Source organism: Hydra vulgaris, chromosome 06, assembly GCF_038396675.1.
Source record: "Hydra vulgaris chromosome 06, alternate assembly HydraT2T_AEP".
NCBI lineage: Eukaryota > Metazoa > Cnidaria > Hydrozoa > Anthoathecata > Hydridae > Hydra > Hydra vulgaris.
This window is the reverse complement of record NC_088925.1, coordinates 42,714,649-42,737,500: the sequence shown is the minus strand read 5'-3', so window position 1 is coordinate 42,737,500 and position 22,852 is coordinate 42,714,649. Positions and strand designations below refer to the sequence as shown.

The 22,852-nt window shown below is 28.3% G+C and overlaps 1 protein-coding gene across 2 annotated transcripts in view; it reads right to left on the bottom strand.

Annotated features, from left to right (window-relative positions):
- LOC100211089 (tyrosine-protein phosphatase non-receptor type 11) overlaps positions 1-22,852 on the bottom strand; it is an 88,644-nt gene that overhangs the window by 56,709 nt on the left and 9,083 nt on the right. For both annotated transcript variants that reach the window (XM_065800193.1, XM_065800194.1), the window contains exons 3-5: positions 15,170-15,289; positions 9,060-9,248; positions 7,105-7,227 (exon numbers count right to left, since the gene is read on the bottom strand). In XM_065800193.1, coding sequence (XP_065656265.1) covers positions 7,105-7,227; positions 9,060-9,248; positions 15,170-15,289 — 432 coding nt within the window. The remainder of the gene's footprint in view (positions 1-7,104; positions 7,228-9,059; positions 9,249-15,169; positions 15,290-22,852) is intronic.

The window sequence follows — 22,852 nt, the reverse complement described above, 5'->3', positions numbered from 1 at the left end:
ATATGTCTGCCATTTCTCAAGAGTATGATGAACATAGCTTTTTTTCAAACTTTTTATGGCGCTTACTGACAATAAATGGATTGAAAAGGTCAGCCAACTTTTTCATGGTTATTTTACAAATATAAAAAGAGAGTTAAGAATGAATGAATGTGTTTACAGCCTTCAACAAATAGAAAAAAATGTATTAAAAAGAAGTAATCAAAGAATATTTTCAGTGGTTAAAGTAGAGAGTTCATCTCTGGTTTATAATGTAAAAGTTGGTGGCCAGTTCACTATAAAAGAAACGTTACCTCAGTCAAAAAAAATAGTAAGTCAAGAAACCAACCAACTCAGTTTGTAATAAGCAAATTTCACCATTTCCAATACAATTGTGAAACTATAGGTCAATGTAAAGCTAGTGAAATTATCAATGGTATTGTAAAACATACTTTTAGGATAAGAAAAAACACTCAAGAAAGTGTGAAGCTGCCAGAGCAGCTTATTTACCCAAACGGAAAAATTCCAATAAAATCGGCTAAATTGAATGATGGTAGTGGTGTGTGGTAGAGCGCTCGCCTCAAAAGCAAGAAGTTTCGAGTTTGATCTCCACCACCTACCTGGTAGTACCACACTCAACTTATTTCCCTGCAGTGGCTTTGTTCCTCAAGGTTCGTGTTTCAAAGTTATAGAGTTTAGAGAGGGTTGAAACCACAATTTAAGTAGCCTCCTCGACTGTAGTGGTCATCTTGGTCTTGGGGAGGTGAAATAACATAAAAATAATAATAATAAAATAAGGAGTAGAAGAAGAGATAGCTGAACAAGTTTAAAAATAAGGGAAGACAAAAAACAGTTATAATATAGAAAAACAGTCAAGAAATAACGAAGATATAAAATAGTGATAATGGTTTGTTAGAAATTTATTAAATGATTTTAGAGGATAAATTTTTTGATATTGGTAATGAAAGTATTTTTAGAAATTTTTAGATTTATTTTTATTGAAACGGGGAAAGAGTTCCAGGAGTGAATCGATTATCATAATTAATTATAATTAAAGTTAAATAAGATTGAATATCATATTTACTTGTCTTTTTTTAAAGGTAGAACTAGATTATAAGAAGATACCAAGGTTTGTAGTTATGGATGTAAATTTTAACTAGTTATTAAAAGCAATAGGATGCTATTATGGATAATGTCCCATACAAAAACACAGTTTGACAAGTAAATGAATTCATCTTACTTCAAAATTTTTGATAAACAATACAATAATTCTGGATTAAAACTGGTTGGCTGGAGATAAACTAATTGTAATAATTTTGAAGTTTTATTAGATTATTAATTTGAGTATCTGCTTTTTTATTCAGTTTGTAAGCCTCTCAGTTCTTAGTTTGTAAGCATTGATAATACTTCATCTAACACTTTTTTTGTTTCTGTTTTTGGCAGCTTTACCTTAGGTGAGAATTAAATATAGCATGCCATATATTTATCAATGTTTCATAGTTGAAAAATGTCTTATTTTGTAAAGCATTTTATTTGCTTGACTTTTACATTTGACTTTGAGTTTGCATGATATTGCTTTTAATAGTGGAACAAGAGAATTTCTTCTTATGCCTAAATATTTTATCTACAATATTTATTTTTTGAAAGTTTACTATACTAAATTTTATTGTTTCGAGATTTAAAGATAACTATTTCAGCTTTTTGGTATGTAAAAATTTTTTATTTGATCCTAGCCCTTGAACAAAACTTGCAAGGTCATGATAAAGATTTTTAGTGATTTTTTTAAGAGATTTACCTTCAATAAGAAGATTGGTCAACAAAATGTTTTAGAAAAAATTTACACATGTGTTCAAATCATTTATGTAAATGAGGAAAAGAATAGGACCCAAAATTGAATCTTGTGGATTCAAGATTGGGTCTTGTGGATTCAATGTAAAACTAATGTTGGATGAAGTATTATCAATGCTTACAAACTGAGAACTGTGAACTGAGAGGCTTACAAACTGAGTAAAAAATTAGCTTTTTTGTAAAAAATAAATTTACAGTTTATTAGCCAACTCTGTGTAAAATTAAACTGGCCTTTCAACCTTATATAACATGATAAGATTTTAATTACAAAAATATAAAAAACATTATTTTCGTTGATTAGATATAAAATAAATTTACTTAGTGATGTGCATAGCATTTAACTTTGCTATATTTATTTTATTCAATAATTAAAGTTTTAAATAATTCATCTCTTTTGATTGGTTGGTGGGAAACAACCAAAGAAAAAAAATATCAACATGTTTTTTATATTGATGATTTTTATATTGATTAAAGTAGACACTAGATCTTATCCAAACAAAACATTTTATTGTTTATGATAAACCTAGTCAGTTAATTTCAAAAAAAATTCATCAATTCTTTTTTTATAACTTATATTTTGTAAACTTATAATTCATAAACTTTATAAACTATATTTTTTAAATACTTTTTTCATAAACAATTTATTTTATAAATACGAAAAATAGAAAAAAGAGTATTTTATAATGTATTAATATGAACCATGATTTTAAATAGCAAAAAAAAAAAGCCAAAATGGCAAAAAAAGTTAAATTTATTTGATAAGGTTTAATGACACTCAAGGAGTGTTAAAATTTGATCTCTTATCTTTTGATAAATTTCTATTAGAGAGTCATAAAACTTTAGCAAATTCTTAAAAAAAAATTTAATTCTTATAAAAAAAAGTTTTTTTAAGTTTCTTGATTTTTCAAGTTTCTTGTTTGTGTCTTGGTTACAAAGGTTTAGGTGTTTTGAACAAGTAATTAACTTTTGATTCACAGGGTCACAGGCCTCTGAATCAAAATTAAATACTTGTGATATTAGGGCCTGCCTCTTACATTTACACCTGCATATTACTTTCTTTTTTCTTTTTTTTTTTGCAATTCAACACTTCAACTTCAACAATAAAAACTGGGAGATAAAAATATTTGACTTCCTTGTGTTAAAGACACTGAGAGAAAATTGGGATATTGTTATTCTATTTATACAAGTAGGACTTGACTTGCAAAAATGCTGTGGCCAAGGTTACAACAATGACTGAAGTCAATATCTGGCTGGAAGTATGGTCTAAACTGGGACATGAGCACTAATTTTACAGAATCCACTTACTAAATTTTTTGTGGTGGCTAAAGTCTGATTTTAGCTAAAATACATTCACTTGAACCATAAGCTCAGATCAATACTTTTTTATGCTGCAGTTGCAAAAAACTTGGCAACATCTGCGTGTATTAAAAAAGTCTGGCAATATCCAATACTGCACAAAATATTTTGCATTACCTATTGTATTTATTTTTAATTAATGCAAAAGATAATGCAAAGAACAAAATGTGAATGTCTCAGATCTTTGGCAAAAATCAAATGTCGTGCCTTAAAAAAGTCCAAGCTTATAACTACAAGGTGGTGTCTCTCACCTTACTGTGCAAGGAGACAAAGAGAATTATCAAAGATAGGATTATGAAACACTGTACAAAATTTAATTTAAAAGTCCTAATATGGATTTGTACATCACAAATGCTGCCATACAAACCTGATTGAATCCCGAAACATTATAGAGGCAGTTTATTGTGGACAACTGGTTGACACAATAAATTGATAAAAAATTTTACAGACTTTGCTTCAACAGTGTCATACAATGACTTTTTCATAAGGGTTATGTCTATGATATTTAAGATCGGCTATTAAACTGGTTAGCTGATAAACACTAATATTGGTAATTGGAGAATAAACAGCTGAGTGGAAAAATATGATTATTGGCCTCCCTCAAGAATCAGTTCTTACATCGCTTCAACTTGTGCTTTTCGTCAATGACTTACCAGACTGCATTTATAACCATACCAATTTATACGCTAATGATGGGAATATCATAGGAATTATTGATGTCAATCAATTTCTTCTGATTATTAAAAATTGCAAGCAGACATTACAAGATTATTGGTTGCATGACTGGCTTGTGAATTTTAATGTGGAGATGTACAAAGTAATGCAAGTTGGCTGTCAAAAAATATCAACACCATGGCTGACATTGACGGTAAAGGACGCAACGGAGTTCCATGGATTGCATTGAGCGCAATCTTGGAGAACTAATATCCAACAACATCAAAGTCAAAGTACGAGTAGAAGCAGCAGCTTAGATTGGCAATCAAATGTTAGATTATCTCAAGAAGTCATTTTGGTGCCTGAGCTCTCCAGCTATGGAAAAAATTGTACCAGTTATACATTAAACCGCATCTAGAGTTTTGTGTGCAAGCTTGGTTATCTCATCTCAAATCAGAATTTGCTCTGCCCAATTTGTTCAACAACGTGCAATATTGCTAGTTAAGTTATTTAGTTACAACCAAAGAAGAATCGAAGTACAGAGAATTTGGAGTAACTCATACTGCAATACAAAACTGCTCATTAATACAGGTTATGCGGTAGTAGTGTAGTGGTAGAGCGCTCGCTTCATGAGCGAGAGGTTCCGAGTTCGATTCCTGCCACGCCCCTGGTAGTACCGCGCTCAACTTGTTTCTCCGCGCAGCGGCCTTGTTCGTCAAGGTTCATGTTTCCGAGTTAAAGAGTTTAGAGAGGGTTATAACCACAAGTAGCCTCTTCATCTGTAGTGGCCTTCTCGGCCTTGGGGAGGTGAATTATAAAAAAAAAAAAAAAAAAAAAGGTTGAATTTTAAATACTGCAACTATAGTCTCTCTCATCAAACTCAACATAAAATTTAAGAAAAAATAATTAATATGTACACCATTGTACACCAAATTAATTAGTGCAGAATTTTAAACTTAGCAAATTTAGCACAATAAGCACATGTAGTTGATAAACCTACAGTGAACTTTATTAAAAAGTTTAGGACACTACAATGGCTGCAGCAATGTCAATCATTACCGTAGTAAAACCTGGTGTTGCTTTTCTTCATCGATATTAAAAAAAAAGTATGATGATAAAAGCAAAATTGATTAATGATGAACCTGACAATGACGTTTTTTTTATAAGATCCCTGAATGTCAGTTTGAAGTGAATACTTTCAACGTTGCGTTTCATTGTTTTACTCAACAAATTCGATCTAGAATTGACATTGTTAAAACTTTTTCTTTTCAGTCTTTCTTTATCTAATTTTAAAGCCAGAAAAAAAAAAGGTTTTAAAATAGAAGACTTAAATAGAGATATTTTGCATCTTAATAGTTTGAATGAGTCACTTCTGGAAAAAATTAAGGCTTTCTCAACCAAATGTACTTAAAGAGCCTCAATTAGCTAATTTTCTATATTCTAAAAATATATTCTAAAAATCTATATGCATACTAACTCGAATTGTTAACACAACCTCTCACTGAAGGTTAGCAATTGTGTAAAAAAAGTTGTTGACAGAAAATTAACTACCATTAGGTAAATTAAAATTTAAAAAAAAAATAATTGTAAGGTCACTAAAGAACAAGAGCGTCTGACAGTCACACATGTTAAAAATTAATTAAAAAATACATCTGTCATAAAATGACAGAGATGTACTTTTTAATTCATAAAAAAATAATAAATTTTTTCTTATAAAAAAGCAAGAAAAGAGTAATTTCAATTTTAATTTGAATGTTAAATGTGTTTGCATAAGTATTATTTAATCCAGATGCATTTTATGAACATAAAATGTAAAACAACAGTACTAGAAATAAAAACATGGTTATTAACTTGCATGCTTTTAATTTAAATAATTGAAAGCTCTTGGCGGCCCTTCCAGCTAAATAAAAGTAATTTCAATTATTGATTGAAAGAAAAAACAATTTTGGATTACAAACAGTATAGTGGAATGAAAATTTCTCACTTTAGAACTCACTAGAATTGAAAAATTTATTTAAATATTTTATTTAAAAAAAAAAATTTATATTTAAAAGTCATTTTAAATAAATATTATCATTTTAGATTTTAATACATAATAACATTTTATTACAAAAATAAAAAGTACTGTGTTTTACCATTTAAAAAAAAAATGTAAATTTTTTATGTTAATGTAATAAAAATGTTTACTAATTTTGAAACTTTTATAAAATTTCAGCTTTTTGAGTACCAGGTTGACATATTTTTAAAGAACTTTTTTTTGATAATATTAGGAATTAATATTCAAGGGTCAATTGGGACCCATAAAAATATTTCTTATTTAAATTTTTTTTTTAAATCCAGTGTTATTTTATTATATAAAGCAAACCTAGGGGTGCAACAGGAGAAATTTTCAAAAAAAAAATTTTCACTCCATCCTAATAGTACAAATTAATTTAAATTTTTTTATTCTATTTTTCTTCCCAATATTTTGCGTAAGATTTTTTTTTGTCAATATTTTTCTTTAATAGAGATTTGCTTGTTTTGTCATTATGTTTATATTAATTGTTGTTTATACTTATTTAGTTCATTTAAATAAAAATGATAGATGAAAATACGATTTTCATCTATCATTTTTTTCTAACAATAACAGAAACAGAATTTAAATTTTTTAGTAATTTCTAGAAGAAAGTTTTAAAACTTAAACTTTTTATCAGAAATTTTTTTTTTTAAACAATTTTTTTTTCAACTTCCAACAAGGCTGCAAGCAACCACTAATAGAGTTGGAGGTTACTGGAAGAGGAAAGATGAAGTTTATAAAGCAAGATAACGATTAACAGACAACTTAAAAGATTGAAAATTATATAAATCAGGAAAACAATAAGAGAGCAAATTCTAATGAACTGATGTTCGAGGATGTTTGAGGGAAAAAACTAAATAAATAAGAATTTTTGGAGCACTTAGAAACAGTCACAGTAAAAGGACAAGACTTCATTGAATGACAAGTAACACGAGAATGAATTTTAGTAGATGATAGAGGCTCTTAATAGCAGCAGCACCTATTATAGTATTTATAGAAAAGAGAATATTGCTTATATTGTTGCTCAAAACAAAGTTTTATACTTATATTTAATAATGCAGAATCTTGTTTAACAGCATACATTATATTTTTTACAAAAATAAATAAATGCAAAGAGAAAAGAGGTTATATTTATTCATTGCATTATACACGATTTTACATTGCTTTTATTATTGTAAATGTAACAATAATTTAATAAATTAATGAAATATTACCGAATTGTTAGCACATAATCTCCAGGTGTTCTAATACTTTCTCTCACTAGATAGTTCCCATTTTTGCCTTTATCCATTAATAAATTTTCAGCATCTTTTCCTGACATGTGACCATGAAACCATCTAAAAATTATAAATGATTTGTAGTAATAAGAAAATTTAAAAAAAAAAAACGGAACCTGGAAAATTAAACTATTGTATTTTGTACATTGATTTTTTAAAGCTTAAAAACATTTTATTCTTTCAAAGTTTTATGAAACTCTAATTAAATTTAACAAACTTATACAACAACAAAAAGTTTAAATAATATTAAAAACTTTTTGGTGTTGTATATATAATTATATAACATTCTTTTACATATAAAAAAAAAATATTTTTTTAAATTACATTAACTAGTAATAGTAATTAATTAAAGTAGTGGATGAGTAGTGGTGGTGGATTGGTGGTTTTTAACTAACTCCAAAGACTCGCAGTGTTTTTAACTGCATTAAAAAAGTTGTAAATATTTTTTAGAAAAACTTTATTTTATTAGAAACAATTTCAGTTAGTAACATCAGTTAGTAACATCAATAACATTATTCAATTAAAAAGTTAGAGTAAAATCTTTTTGTTATTTTTAATTTAGATAAAGGATTGTTGAGCAATAAATACTATGTAACTTTTTTTCAATATTCTCTCTTTATACAAAGAAAATTTTTTTTGGAGATCAGGATGTAGTTAACTATTATTACTCAGAGGCCTTGAACAATGGCATTTGCAACAAGTTTTTAATACTATTCCTTATTCCATCATTATTTTACAAATATTTACATTTGTTAAAATTTGTTACATTTGTTACTTGTTGCACAGCTTATTGTTTCACCAACTTATTTCAAATTGTTCATTTATTTCACTTTTGACAATCAAACTCAAATGAAAAAAAAGTCAAAAAGTTTTTTTTTAAAGTTCACATTGTTGATAAAATGTAAAATAAAAATAAAAACTTCTTTGGTTAATTACCATATATGTTGGTATATAAGTCGATGTCGCATATAAGTTGAAATATTATTTTTGAGTCACATTTTTGTCATAAACCTGCTCTAAAGTCGAAGTAAGAAAATTAAAATTCTTTTTTTAATAGTTGTTGTAGAAAAGGTCTTTATGACCCGTGTCTAAGTCAAAGTAGATATTTTGAATAACTTGAAATATGTTTCAAAAATACTTATTTTAAAACAAAATACAAAAATACTTATTTAAAATTTGTAATACAATTAAAAAACTTTTATTGGATATAAGACTGGCACATTTAAAGCTGTAACTTTACATTATAAAAAAATTTTTCTATTTTTTCCTGGTTTGTTTAAAATGTTTCAGTTATTTGTGACTTTATTAACAAAAAAAAAGTAAAATATGTATATCTGAAATATTTCTGGAAAACCTTTTTGAATTCCGGAAATACAAAAAACAAATAGAAATATCCAGATTTCAGGATATATCTGTTAAAACATAATATCTGACTATGTACATGTGGATTGAAATAGTTTATTTTGATCTAAATGCAACGCCAAAAAATAATATGTATATCATTGACATTTTTTTTGCATACATAAATTTAAAATGCTTCAAAATTATAAAAATAAATATCTTTTTTTTTAATTAGAAAAATGTAATTGTAAGAAGATTTAAATTACAAAAATAAACACACGTGCGAATATATTTTATCCGCAATAATATCCTCTTTTTTGTTTTATTTATTTTTAAAAATATTAAAAAATAAAAATAAAAAATCTACTATAAAGTAAATATTAAACTGTAACATTACAATAACAAAAATATTTGAAGTTTATGAAGATTTTAACACTAAAATTAGTCATTATTAAAAATAACTTTACATAATTATATTTATAACTTTTATGTTATATGTTATGCTATTTATGCATATTTATATATTTTTATCATTTGAACTAAATACAAACCTTTCTGAAGTTGGGTCTTTTGAATTCATTGGATATTTTAGTTCAATTAATTCTCCATTTTTTTCATGCAAATCATGTTCCATGTAATATTGTATGAGTTCAGATAATGTTGAGAACTGTTCTCCTCCATAGAGATCATAGTATTCTCCATTGTTCTGAATTTTTATATGAGTCACTCTATCATTTCGCCTAAAAAAACAGCTTAAGTAAGCAGAATTATACTAACAATGTAATAATAGAAGTTATTAACAATCTTTGATAGATAGGTTCATTTTTCTAACAATGTAAAATTTAATTTCAGCATCAATAACTTTTGTATAAAATGATTATTGGTAAAACAAAAGAAAGATCCTATATTAATCAAAAAATACATAAAAACAAACTTAAAAATGTTGTAAAAGACAAGCATAAATTTGTTTGTGATAAACTTATGTTGAAAATGTTGAAGATGTTGAAAAATGCAATTTGGTTTTATTTTTACTTTTGCTTTCATTTTTCAAACTTTTATGTTGAAAAATGAAAGCAAAAAGTATGTTTTCTCTTGTATCCTGCTGCCTTGTAGAACTTGCTTTTCTAGACAAAAGCCAGTTAAACTCTTACTTAAAATACCCCCACTACCCAAGAGCTTATGGTTAAGTAAAGGCTAGAGAGTCTTAACACTAATACTTATTATGGATGTTAACTGCACCCAAATACTGTCTTCTTAGGCAAAGACTTCACGGATAAGCTGAAAATACGTTTTCTTGCTACCTTTATTTAGATGCAAACCTGTGTAATCCTGTTTCCTGCCTAGGACAATGAATGCAGGATCGTTATGACTAATTTCATGAGTTTTTGACTGTGACTCTAAGGCTGGTAGTTAACTAGTAGTATGGTAGTAACTCTCAGAGAGAATGATTTTGTCAACAACTGTAAAATATAAGAGTATTACAGTAAAATATACAGTGACAAGTTTATATTAAATCAATAGAAAAAGGTGTTGATCTTTATTAGTTTCAGCTCACTAAATCTTATATTTTATTTCAAAAGTTTTGAAGACTATTGCCATCCCAGAGAAACAGATCAATTGTTAGACATCCAAATCACTCCTGCCTTCGTTGCTAAATTTAATTGTCACGTAACACTTGTGGGCTTGACAGCATTTCTGTCACAGTCTTACCAAAGTCTAAAACTTTCTCTAATAATCTCTAAACTATTTAATAAGCGCTAAAATGAATCTCGTTTTCCTACCAGCTAAAATATTTTTGAAATTTTTAAAAACTCTTATAATTGCCGAACAATTGCACAATTAGACCTCTTACTATTATTATTAGGACTTTGGTTTCTGGTCATTATTTTGGTGTTAATGACCCTTAACACCTTGCTACCAAATACCCTGCTTTGGGTGTGACTCTTTTGTTGTAAGTTTATGGCAGCCAAATATAAAATAAAATAAAAAGTATTATATTATATTGTTTTGCAAATATATATTAAAATACAACTAATAATAAATTCATAAAGCAAATAAAAATTCTTTATATATTTGCTTTTTGTATTTTTACTGTTTTTATGAAATTTAAAAGTAACTTTTTTTAAACAATTTACTAAATTACTTGAAAAATTGACTCAAAAAAATATACAAATGTTATAAAATTAATTTAGCTTCTGTTTTCTTTAAATATAAAGAGTTATTTTTTTGGACAAAATCTTTTTGTTTTAAAAGAAGACTAAATAAATGAAAATATAAAAATATTTGAATTTCTTATATTTGTATTTTTGGTTTACAAATAACAATTATTTTCTAATGTTAAAAAGTCAGTATGTAATAAACTAAAAATTTGAACTATTGCAAGATTCCCAAACCTAAAAAAAACCTAAAAACCGCAAAATAGATCATTTAAATGTTTGATGCACAACAGAATTTTTATGTGCTGTGGAACGAGAGGATCTATATCAATTGTCAGAGAGTTTTTTTTTTTTACTTAAGGTAGGATATTAGAAGTTTGTTAACTAAAAAATATAAAGACTTTGCTAATAAGAAAACTGCATGAGCAGTTATCGTGATTCGATAGAGAGATCACAGCAAGTGTCTGTCATTCCAGTTTTTTTTTTAATTTTCTAGAATTTTTTAAAACTGCAACCACCGATGCAATTTTCCAGCTGGTAGGAAATCAAGATTTAGTTAAGCAATAGTTAAGAGAATATCAAAGAATGTTCTGGATAACACTTTTGTAAGACATTTCTAAACTATGTACCTCTTGATCCCTGCAAAAGTCTAGAAATATATTTTTTTATATTTAAGCGGATCTGTAGAAAACTAACCTAATAAAACATATTATATACATTACTCAATGTTTCCACTCATGCGGTCTTGCGTAAGATAGCTTGAGTGGATATTGGTATCTTGTGTAATTTATTTTATTTATTTCTCCATGCTATAAAAACATTTTAATAGCATCTTAGCGTTAGATATCTGAAAAACAACTTATTTAAGGGCATATTGTCCTTCTACGCTACTACCTTTGCACAATGCTACAGCATTTACCAACTGTTTGTATATATACTCAGAATACCACTTTTGACAAAGTAAAAATTAGTAACCAATAAGTTAATAACTTTCAGCAGCACCCCCGAAAAAGGGATTATCTTTTCAGCAGAACCCAGGATGGATTTATTTTCAGTAGTAGTAATAAAACATGTGAAGAAATTTTGCAGTATACTATCTATTTAAAAAAAAAAAATTTTATCATATGTGTGGTTTTTAGGGTACATCTACCTGTAGTAAATGTAAAGTTGTTGTTCCAAACATTTCAGGGTAGTTTGCTGCATGACCAATTAAAGCATCTCTTAGGTAATGGGATGAAGCTTTTTTTTATAATTTTTATCAATTAAAAAAATCAATTCAAAATGTTTTTTTTTTTTAACTGATTTAAATTCATAAAATACTTCTTAAGAAATTTAGGTCCTCAATTAAGCAATTTTTTGAGTTCAATTATATTAATGTTATGATACTTGGTAATTTACAGTAAACATACATACAATCATATAACTTTGTGGTATAACAAAATATTCATATGCTCAACATATAAGATCTGGGGTTATAAAACCTCACTTACATTAAACTGTTCTCACTACAATAAAGTGCTCAAATTGATGATAATCTTCTGTATGTTTTAATTACTTCAAATAAACCTGATTCTGTTTTTATATATTTAATTTGTTTATGGCTTAAGTTAATTACAAGTTGTGCTATTAAGGTACAACTGTAAGGTTAGGTAAAAAACCATTAGCTACAACTGTAAGGTAAGGTAAAAAACTGTTAAAAAATTTTAAAAGAAATAATAGAACACCAAGTTTTTACAATTTGACTATATTATTAAATTTAATTTTAAAATTCAAGTTCTGTGAAACGGTTAAAGTGAACAATCCCTGCTATGGTAGATTCAAGATAGGAGAATAACCAAACATTTGAAAGTGAATAATGAAAGAGTCTCTAAACAAACTTAACAACAATCTCAATGCAAGAAAAAGAAGTATTGATTAATGTTCTTGCAGGAAATATATGAAAATATCTGACAAGCTTTTTTTTGAAGGTAAGCTACAAGTTCAATAATTCCTGGTGCTCCAATACAGAGAGTAAATATTGTTTTTTATTAAGATTGCATAAAGATACCATAAGTATCACTTTAAACTTAAATACCTTGGAGTTTTTTTAGCAACTGGTAGTAAAAATAACTTCTCATTAACAAAATATAAATATATAACTGTGGGATTTCACAAACTTAAGAAAGTCAGACAATAGAGTCAACTATCAACTGTTAAAACACACTGTTGAGTATTAACAGAGAGTTGTTAAAAATGAATCAAAAAAATATGGACTCTATGTGGTAAAAGAATATTATAAAAATGATAAAAGACAGCTGCTAATTCATCAATTATAAATAAATTAGAGGACTTAAAATGTTCACCTGAATACTACAAAGATTTATTACCTTGGATACAATAGTACTCTTAAGTGCATAATACATCAAAGGGGATGTTTACTAATTTTTGGAAATTTTTCACACTCACCCCAAGCTTATCGAGACACCCGCATTAATTTTTTCTTGTTATCATCAAAAAAACAACATCCCAAAACTAAAAAAAAAATTTGAATATATTTATCAGTCACTGATAAGAATAACGACTTTCATGAAAGTTTAACCAGTCATTAAAAACAGTCAACTTTTAAAAAATTTTGTAAACCTTGATTTGTCAAAAATTATTATACCAATGTATATAATTTATATAAGTATATTCCTATAAATGCCTATTGAATGAAATTTTATTGTTTTAATTTGAGCCCTAAACAAATGCAGCTAAGAATGTAACCTTATTTTATTGTATTGTTTCATAATAGGATTTTTTATAAGAAACTTTTTAAGAAATTTTTATTTAAGAAACCAATCAGTTAGTCCAATCTAATTAAAAACATTTACATTTCAATTGGCGCACTTTTTGAATTTTTTTTTTTGTAATAACCATACCTTAATAAAGCATTGCAGTTTATTATTCAATTATTAGCTTATTATAAAAATGAATTTTTCATCTTAGTTACAACCATAATGCTTTTCTTTTATAAACAATTTTGCGAACTTGATCATATTGTCATTGTTTTAGTTATTTTAGAAAAAAAAATTTCTTAGCATCTGTGTTTAAAGAAAAAAAAAATTCTTTTTTTTACTTATTTTACTACAACTTTATAGTATAATTATGTAATATTTTTATTCACATTTATAGCGATAAATTCTGTTTTACCGAAAACAAAATTATTGTAGCATAAAATAACTTTTTTGTCGAGATTACTATATTCACAAGTTGTAAGCCATTTGTATAGTTAAAATCAGTAACTGTTATATATAAAAAAATCAGTAACTGTTACGAAAAATAAACAATCGCCTTTTGTATGCAAAAAAAAGTCAATCTGAAACTTAAACTTTGTCTTTTATATTCTATGTAGTTTACACAAGTTTTTAAATTTTTCTAATCAATATCTATAAAAAAAAAATAATAAATAAATAATAAAGGTTGTTTATATTTATGAAAAAATTATATATAGGCCTCCTGTCGAGGCCTATATATGTATATATGTGTATATATATATATATATATATATATATATATATATATATATATATATATATATATATATATATATATATATATATATATATATATATATATATATATATATAATTATCATTGTGCATTATCACACTCACTAAGAGCTTTTATTTATTTCATATATATTCTATAAAAAAAACATATAAAGAGTATAAATTTTAGAATAGTTAAATCAAACTTATATAAAGCAAAATTGATGTCTTTATTTTGAAAAAAAGAAAAATGTCATGTAAACAACTGTTTCATTCAAGAATGCTTTCATATATCTGTGTATTTACTTATATTCGTGCAATTCTGTGCATAAGGAAGCAAAAAGTACTATTAATTATGTGCGCCAACAAAACTATCGAAACTGTGAAGAAGTCTTATTAAAGACCTTAAGGGGAATTATGAAGCCAACAATCAGATGCTTCAAAATTGAACTCTTCTAATGCTTCTGCAAAATTTAGTGTCTATTCTTTCAGTATGGTGCCATCAAGTGGCCTTGTCTTTATTTTCGAAATTGCCATTGCCAAATTTCTTGTGTTTAGATTTTGTGCTGTTTTTTTCCAGCGGGATAAATAATTTGTTTTTATTTTTAAACCACATTGATATTGTGTTCTTTAGGACATCATACTTTTAGGCAACCTCTTTGTTAGACATCTCTTTCTCCAGGTCTTTTAATGCCTTGCATTTTTCTATTATAGATTTGTAAGTTTTTATTTAACAAGGGCATGTTATCGCATTTTACAAAAACAATAAATTAATCTTCTAAAGGAATACTTTTTAGAAATTTGATTTAAAAAAAATCGAATTTAAAAATAAAAATTTATAAAATTTCACAGCTTTTCAATACTTTTAAAAAATTGGAATATTAACTTCTTCTACTTATTAGGATCTAAACCTTATATTTATTAAAACATTAAAAATATATATAATTATTACACTCATAAGTTAAAAAAATCAAAATTCTAACCTAAAAAACTAACCTAACAGAAAGAGTGAAATCTTTTTTTGAACTACTAGGTCTACATAAAAAACTACCATTAGTACCACGGTCCATTAGCAGCTGTTCTGCTTCCTGCCCATTGATGTGGTGATGAAACCATCTTTAAAAAAAAGAATTTTAAAAGTATAATCGACAATCAATAATAAATTTTTTAAAAGAAGTTTTCACTAACTATTAAATATATTAACTCTTTTTATTTAAGCGAATTATCAAAAAAAAAAAACTTTTAAAACATCTTCGCTTCCAACAAGGCTGTAAGCAACCACTAATCAGAGTTGGAAGTTACTGGCGGAAAAAAGATAAAGATTATAGAGCAAGATAACGATTGACAGATGACTTAAAAGATTGCAAATTATATGAATCAGGAAAGCAAGATGAAGAAAACGAATTCAAAAGAACTGATGATCAAGGAAAAAAACTAGACGAATAAGAGTTTTTGGAGTACTTAGGAACAGACACAGAAAAAGGATGAGACTTAATTGAATGACGAGTAACACAAGTATGAATTTTAGTAGATGGCACAAGAGACGCTAGCTTTTTAGAGCAGTGCTCATTATAGTATTTGCAGAAAAGAGAAAGAGAAGCAACGTTACGACGATGTGATAATGGTTAAAGGTTAGCTGCAAGAGCAGCTCCAACTATGTCTACAATGCGTTTTTGCAACTTATCTGAAAGAGAAAGGTCATCGTTACAAGATCCGCCCCAGATATGGCAACATTATTCCATACAAGGCCGGATTTGAGATTTATAGAGATAGAGAATAGAAAGTGTCAAGCTCAATAAAGAGATGCAATCTTAGCAGATGCTAATTTTGCAACAGATTTGATATATGGTTTCCAAGAAAGATCAGAAGTAAGAGTTAATCCTAGAAAATGAAAGGTATATGACTCATCGAGTACATTACCATTCATAAATATAGGAAGATCTAAATTATTGTGATAACAATTGGCTGAAAAAATTGAGTTTTATCTGAATTAAAGTTCACCAGCCACTGTGAGCCCCATGCTGAAACAGAAGTGAGATCCTTTATAAAGCTTAAATGCCCCCTCCAAGCAATCAGAGAGTGTTCGCTTCTTATCATGACAAGAATAAATGGTAGTATCATAAGCAAACAATGCCACCTTAGATGTGAGAATATTTGGAAGATCGTTAATGTGAATTAAAAAGAGTTTAGGGCCAAGAATAAAACCTTGAGGAACCCCTGAAATTACAGAATAAGAAGAAAAGTGCTGTCCATCGAGGACAACTTTTATATTACAATTGGAAAGGAAGGATTCAATAATCTTAAAGATGTTGCCAGATACACCATAAGAAGAAAGCTTATGGAGAAGACCAGCATGCTAAACTTTATCAAAAGCTTCAGAAAGGTCAAGTGCGATGGCCTTAACCTCTCCACCTTTTATAAAACCTATCGTTTATTACTGCTAGCAAATCCGCTGTAGAACAAGAAGATTAAAATCCATATTGATCAGAAAGTAAGTTATTAGATTCAATGATGAGTGATTAAGTATTTGTTATTTAAAGATTCAAAAGCCTTGCTTATGATAGGAAGAAGACTAATGAGACGGTAGTTAGACAAATCAGATCGCTTTCCAGAAATTTTGCAAGTAGGAATTACAGATGCTGCTTTCCAGCAGGCTGGAAAACAAGACTCTGATAAGCACTTGTTAAATAGTTTTGAAAGTATAGACAACAGCTCCGGAAAACACTTCTGCAAGACTATAACAAGTATGTTGTTCAGACCACAAGCTGTAGAAGAGTCTAAGCAGGAAATCACTTCAGATACAGAAGCTGGAGTGATACGAATGTCAAGCAATGGATCAACCTGTTTGTTGGCAATATTAGGTAGAAAGCAACTAGTGGAAGCAAGAGATGATATTGATGAAAAGTTCTTAGCAAACAATTCAGCTTTGTCATTAGGTGACAAAGTCTGAACCATACAAGAGAGATGGAATTACAGATTTGCCTTTATTATTGATACTGTTAAAGATCCTCCAGAAGTCTCAAGAGCCTAATTTTTGTGATGAAATACGAGATTTCATGACCTGAGAATAGCGGACTTTGGCATTAGACAAAACCTTTTTACAATAGTTTCTAGCAGTAATAAACAGACTTCACATTGTGCAGCAGCACAATGTGAGGAAAACCATGGAGAAGAGTGGGGCTTGACCTGGAATTGTCGATTGGGAATAAAAGATTCCATGCTAGACTGAATCCTTGTTATGTAAGAAACACATTTGTCAACAGGAAGACAAAAGATTTCTACCCAAGAACCATCACAAAGAAAATCACAGAAAAGTCCCAGTCAGCTTTAAGGTAGTTGTAAGAGGTACAATAATAGGGGGATTCAGATGATGAAGAAGAGTGAGATAATAGTTTTAAAAAGAGAGATCAAATCATGATCAGAAGCACCTAAGGGTGAATGTGGAGAAACTGAGCACTGACTAGGATCAGAAACAAGACATACGTCAAGTAGAGAAGGTAAATGATTCGGGTTGTCTGGAAAGCGAGTTGGAAAGTTGACTATTTGAACTAGGGATTGAGAAAGGCAAAAGTTGTGGGCTTTAATGCCTGCAGAGTCACTGACACTAGAGCCAAGCCATTTAGTGTGATGAGCATTAAAGTCACCAAAAACAACAATATTAGCTGATGGATAAAGAGAGAGGGCTTGGTCAATTTGATCAGAAATAATATCAAAAAGAGTGCAGTCTCGAGATGATGGAGAGCGATATAGAACAAAGAGAAAGGCGATAGTATGAAGTGGTGTTAAACGAAAGCACATCAAAGAGTAGTCTGTGGATTCAAACCTAGTTTCCCGACAAATGGATGAATTCTTATGAATGTAAATGAACAGGGGCCAAGCATGAGACTATTGGAGTCTTTACGAATTAAAGGAAGATAATCATCAACACTAAGATCATAAGATGAGACAGCTGAACTCAAATTAGTCTCACAAAGAGCAAGTAGGTCAAGTGAACTTTGCAAGAGATAAGACTCAACAGAAGAAAAGTTACTTCGAAGACCACCAATATGTATATTGTATGATTTAGAGGTTTAGAGAACTTTATGATGATGATGGTTTTTTGTGTTTTATAGCTTTTGGTTTTTAAAATTATTAAAGAAGTTGACTGTTTAATAGCCCAAGCAATTACTCATTACTATTAACAAACCCTAAGCCGTAACAAAGGCTCTAAATGTGGCCTTGGCAATGCACACCAAAAGTACAAACAGGGACACCATCCATGTGCAACATGGCACTGTTAATACTTTGATATTTTTTAGCTGTTGATGGAATCAGCCTCTTTGAGAGCTACCACAGAGTTCATGAAACCTGACTACCAGCCGGCTTCAGAACTATAAAACTGAGTTTTAGAGCTGTACCTTCATTAGGAGATAATAGAATGAGTTGCTTAGTCATAAAAACAGAGACACAAGCAAAACTCATGCATTGAGTCAAGAAGAACCAGCATTCAACATCCTAAACTGGAAACAATGTATTAAAAATATATCTACGCCAGCCTAATAGATGAAAATGGGGTGCGAGGCCGGTCAACATTTAGAATCTGTTTACCCCTTATGCTTTATAAGTTAAAAGATGCTAACTGCCATGGTCAGTTTGTCTAAAAAAATTACTTTGAACGCGGACAAACAAGGCGTGAGGCCGCACACACTTCCCAGGAAAGCTTGGAGAAAGAATAAATACATAAAGCAGTTATTTTGCACAGAAATATTTCACAGATATTGTTAGTGAAGACTTTGGAGAAGAAAATAAGCACATAACAATGCACAAAGCGGATTTTGATACAAAACATTTGGGTGCACTGCAAATCTTAAATGCTTTGGCTAGTTTAAAGACATTTCTAGCAACATCAGTAGCAACAGTAGCATCAGCAGAAAGAAGGTTCAGCAAGCCTTAACTTATAAAAAAAATATTTCAAAATATAAAAAATATTTTATCCACAATGAGACAGGATTGCTTTGATAAACTTGCTAAGTTAAATATTGAGTTTGAAATTGCAAAACATATAGACTTTGATACAGTAATCTGTAACTTTACTAAGAAAAAGGCACGCAAAACAACCTTATTACATTTTTATGCTCTGCATGGCCCTGCACGAAAAAAAAAAAAATTTAACCCAAACATAAATCAGTCATTTATTGCTAATAAATATTGCACTACCCTGCGACGATTTTCTATAGACGCATGTAGAATTTAGCGGATTTACAGTGTTACAGTGGTAATAAGATTGTTCTAATGGTACTTTTGAATAAGTATATGTAAGAAAAAAATGATCTATTATGCATTTGATTATTTTCTTGACTGTATTAAAATAATTAAATTTTAATATTCACGAGGCAATTTTCTATAGACGCACTAATGTTTTTATGAGATTTGACGAGCAATTTTCTATAGACGCACTAAAGTTTTTACGAGTTTTGTCACAAGTTTCTTATATTCTGTAGTATTTCTTATTTTGTGAGTCGAAATTAAGTTGAACTTAACCAAATGCCGAAAGGAAAGGTCCTTACCGATATTGAAAAAGGTCAAATATTGACTTATTTTCAAAAAAAAAAAAAAAAAAAAAAAGTTCTAAATTGCGAGAAATTGCTTGAAGGTTGAAGAGATCAGATCACGTTATCTGTAATTTTTTGAAAAACCCAACAGATTATGCAACAATCATGAGAAAACTAAAAAATTTTAAGGTTTCAGGCCGTGAAAAACGCAGAATTGTTTGACTCGCATCAAATTCATCAAAAAGTTTGAAAACAATTAAGTCAGATTTAGGTTTAAATGTTTGCAAGGAGATAATTAGGAAAGTTCTTAAAAACAGCCCACACATTGCACAACCAAAAATCAATAAAGCACCAAATTTGAAGCCCATTCACAAAGAAAAACGGATGGAATTCTCTCAAGAAAACATAGCACGCGATTCAGAGCAAGTAAGAAATTTTAGATTAAATGCTCATGAATACGTAAGATGTCTAAATAGCTTAATATTATTGTAATCAATACCAGGTGATTTTTTGGGACGAGAAAAAGTTAAATCTTGATGGGCCTGATGATTTTAGTAGTTACCGGCGTGATTTGAGGAGAGAACCCAAATATTTTTCAACAAGGAATTTCGGTGGTGGATCTTTGATGGTTTGGCTTGGGTTTTGTGCAACAGGAAAATTAAATTTTGCATTTACATCTTGCAAAATGAAAAGTTCTCGATACATTGATGTGCTAAAATTATGTTTGACTCCATTTCAAAACAAATATCGATGCAAAAAGTTTGTTTTTCAACATAACAACGCCTGCATTCACACGTAACTAAAGCTTGGTTTGAAGCTAAAAAAACTGAGCAAATGTGGTGGCCTGCTTGCAGTCCAGATTTGAATCTTGTTTAAAACATCTGGGGAATCATTGTAAGACGTATCTATGCTGACTAAAAGCAATATAACTTTGTGGCAGAGCTAAAAGTAGCGGTATCAGAATGCTGGGAGGATATGGAGCCAAAAGTGCTGGAAAACTTGGTGGGAATTATGCAAAAATGAACTTATCAAGTAATTGAGCGCAAAGGAGGTCCAATCGAGTACTAAAAATGTGATAAAAACATTTTTTTTTGATAGTTTCGTTGAAAAATGTAAACTGAGTCTATAAAAAATAGTCAGCTATCTTTTAAATTTAATTCATTTATGATTGACCTCTTTTCAAATTTGATAATTTTCATTATTTTTTGATACTTTATTTATAATTTATTGCAAAACACTATAAAAATAAAGTTAAGTACATTTTTAAGACATAATCCACGTGCGCCTATAGAAAATGGTCGCAGTGTATTGTTGATACTTTAAAAATTATATATTCTTTCTGCTGTTATATTTAGACTGGTTTTCCTAATGAAGCCTTTCTCTTGAAGAGAAAGGTCCAAAAACACATAAATTTAGCTGTAATGTGATGTCTTCTTATTTATTATAAGAAAGAGAATTGCTTTAATATTTGTTTGACATTTATTATATTAATTGGGTTGAGTCTTCTTGTGTTGTTATTTCAACTAACATTGAGTTTAGGGCTTCCATTTAAAAAAGTTTGTTAAACAAAAATAACTAAGCAAAAAAAAAGGTTATATAAACTTCAATCTGTAATATATTAATATAAAATTTGTGATAAAAAACACTTATATCATAGAAATGGTTAATTAAATATGGATTCTAAATACAGAAATTTTAATAAAACATAACTTGTTTATAATTTAGATTTTTTATCTATTATTATTATTATTTAGATAAATAAAGAGTAATTATTTTTAAAAAATTATAGTATATTATTGCAATCAAATTAAATTTAAATTTTAAATTTTTGTTACAAAATTACCGAAAAACCAAGTGATTTAGATTTGCAAAAATCAAATTAAAAACTTATAAACAAGTGGGTTATTCTATATGAAATCACCTAGTTTTTTAAAAGTGCCCCAGGGTACCACTTCAATTTTACTTCAAATTTTGACTACCCACAGCTTTTGTGAAGAAAAAAAACACAATCCTGAAAATTTCAGCTTGATTGACCAAACCGTTTAAAAGGTGTAATTGAATCAATATAGACCAAAATCGGCAAAATTTGAGTATCTGGAGCTTACAGTAGATTTTTTTGATTTTTGACAGAACATAACTTTGTAAATAAAAAAGATGATCAACTGAAATCTTTTGACTGATTTTAAACAATTTTTGAGTTTTTGTACTTCAAAGTTGCTAAATAATGCAATATTAGAAAAAAATTTGGAAACTTTAATGTGCTACAGTTCAATACCAACAGGCAAACTGTGCCAACTTTTTGTTGCTTTTGTGTGCTTAGAGTAACCACTTGAGTAAAAAATTAAAATTGTGTTAAAAGTTATTTTAGCACTTGCAGCAGCCTGTTAAAATATCACTTTTTTTAAAAAATGCAATTAATTACAATCACTTCGTAGGCATAGAAAGTAGCGTAGACAGTTAAAATAAATTATGAAACTTTTTACTGGCTAGGTTCTATATATAGACAATCACCAAAAAAAATTTACAGACCTATACTTTATCTTATAAGATGATTGTAGCCCTATGACTATGTATATTTTGAATTTTTCCCTGAATAAATATAATCAGTTTTCTCTAAAATAACATTATCAACATTAACTTAATCTATTTGGCATGATTTTATAATATGTATTTGTTTAATTTTATGCATATAATATAATGATAATAATATAACTTTCACATGGTTGTAATTTGAGTTTAAAATACTTCAATTGCTTCAAGAGTTTGTATTAAAATCTAAATCTGCACAGTATTTTCTGGATTTTATTATTTTAGTTTTTAATATTGCAAAAACAAAAAACTAAAAAATTTTGTGTATGAAAATAGTTATACGTAGAAACAGCTTATTGGTTGCATTCTAGACAGTTTTAACCACATTTGTACTTGAGATTTCATTTTTACTGATTTTATTACTGGAAAAATATTAAAAAAATTTTTTTTAGATTATATTACATATTTAACCCTTGATTTTAATATTTTTAGACTAATAAAAAATGTCAGAAAAATGTTGTGTGGGAAGAGTTTTAAATGAAGATTGTGATAAATTGTCATATTGTAGAATGGTAGAAAGAATAATACTAAAAGATACTGATATTGAAGTTTTTATTCA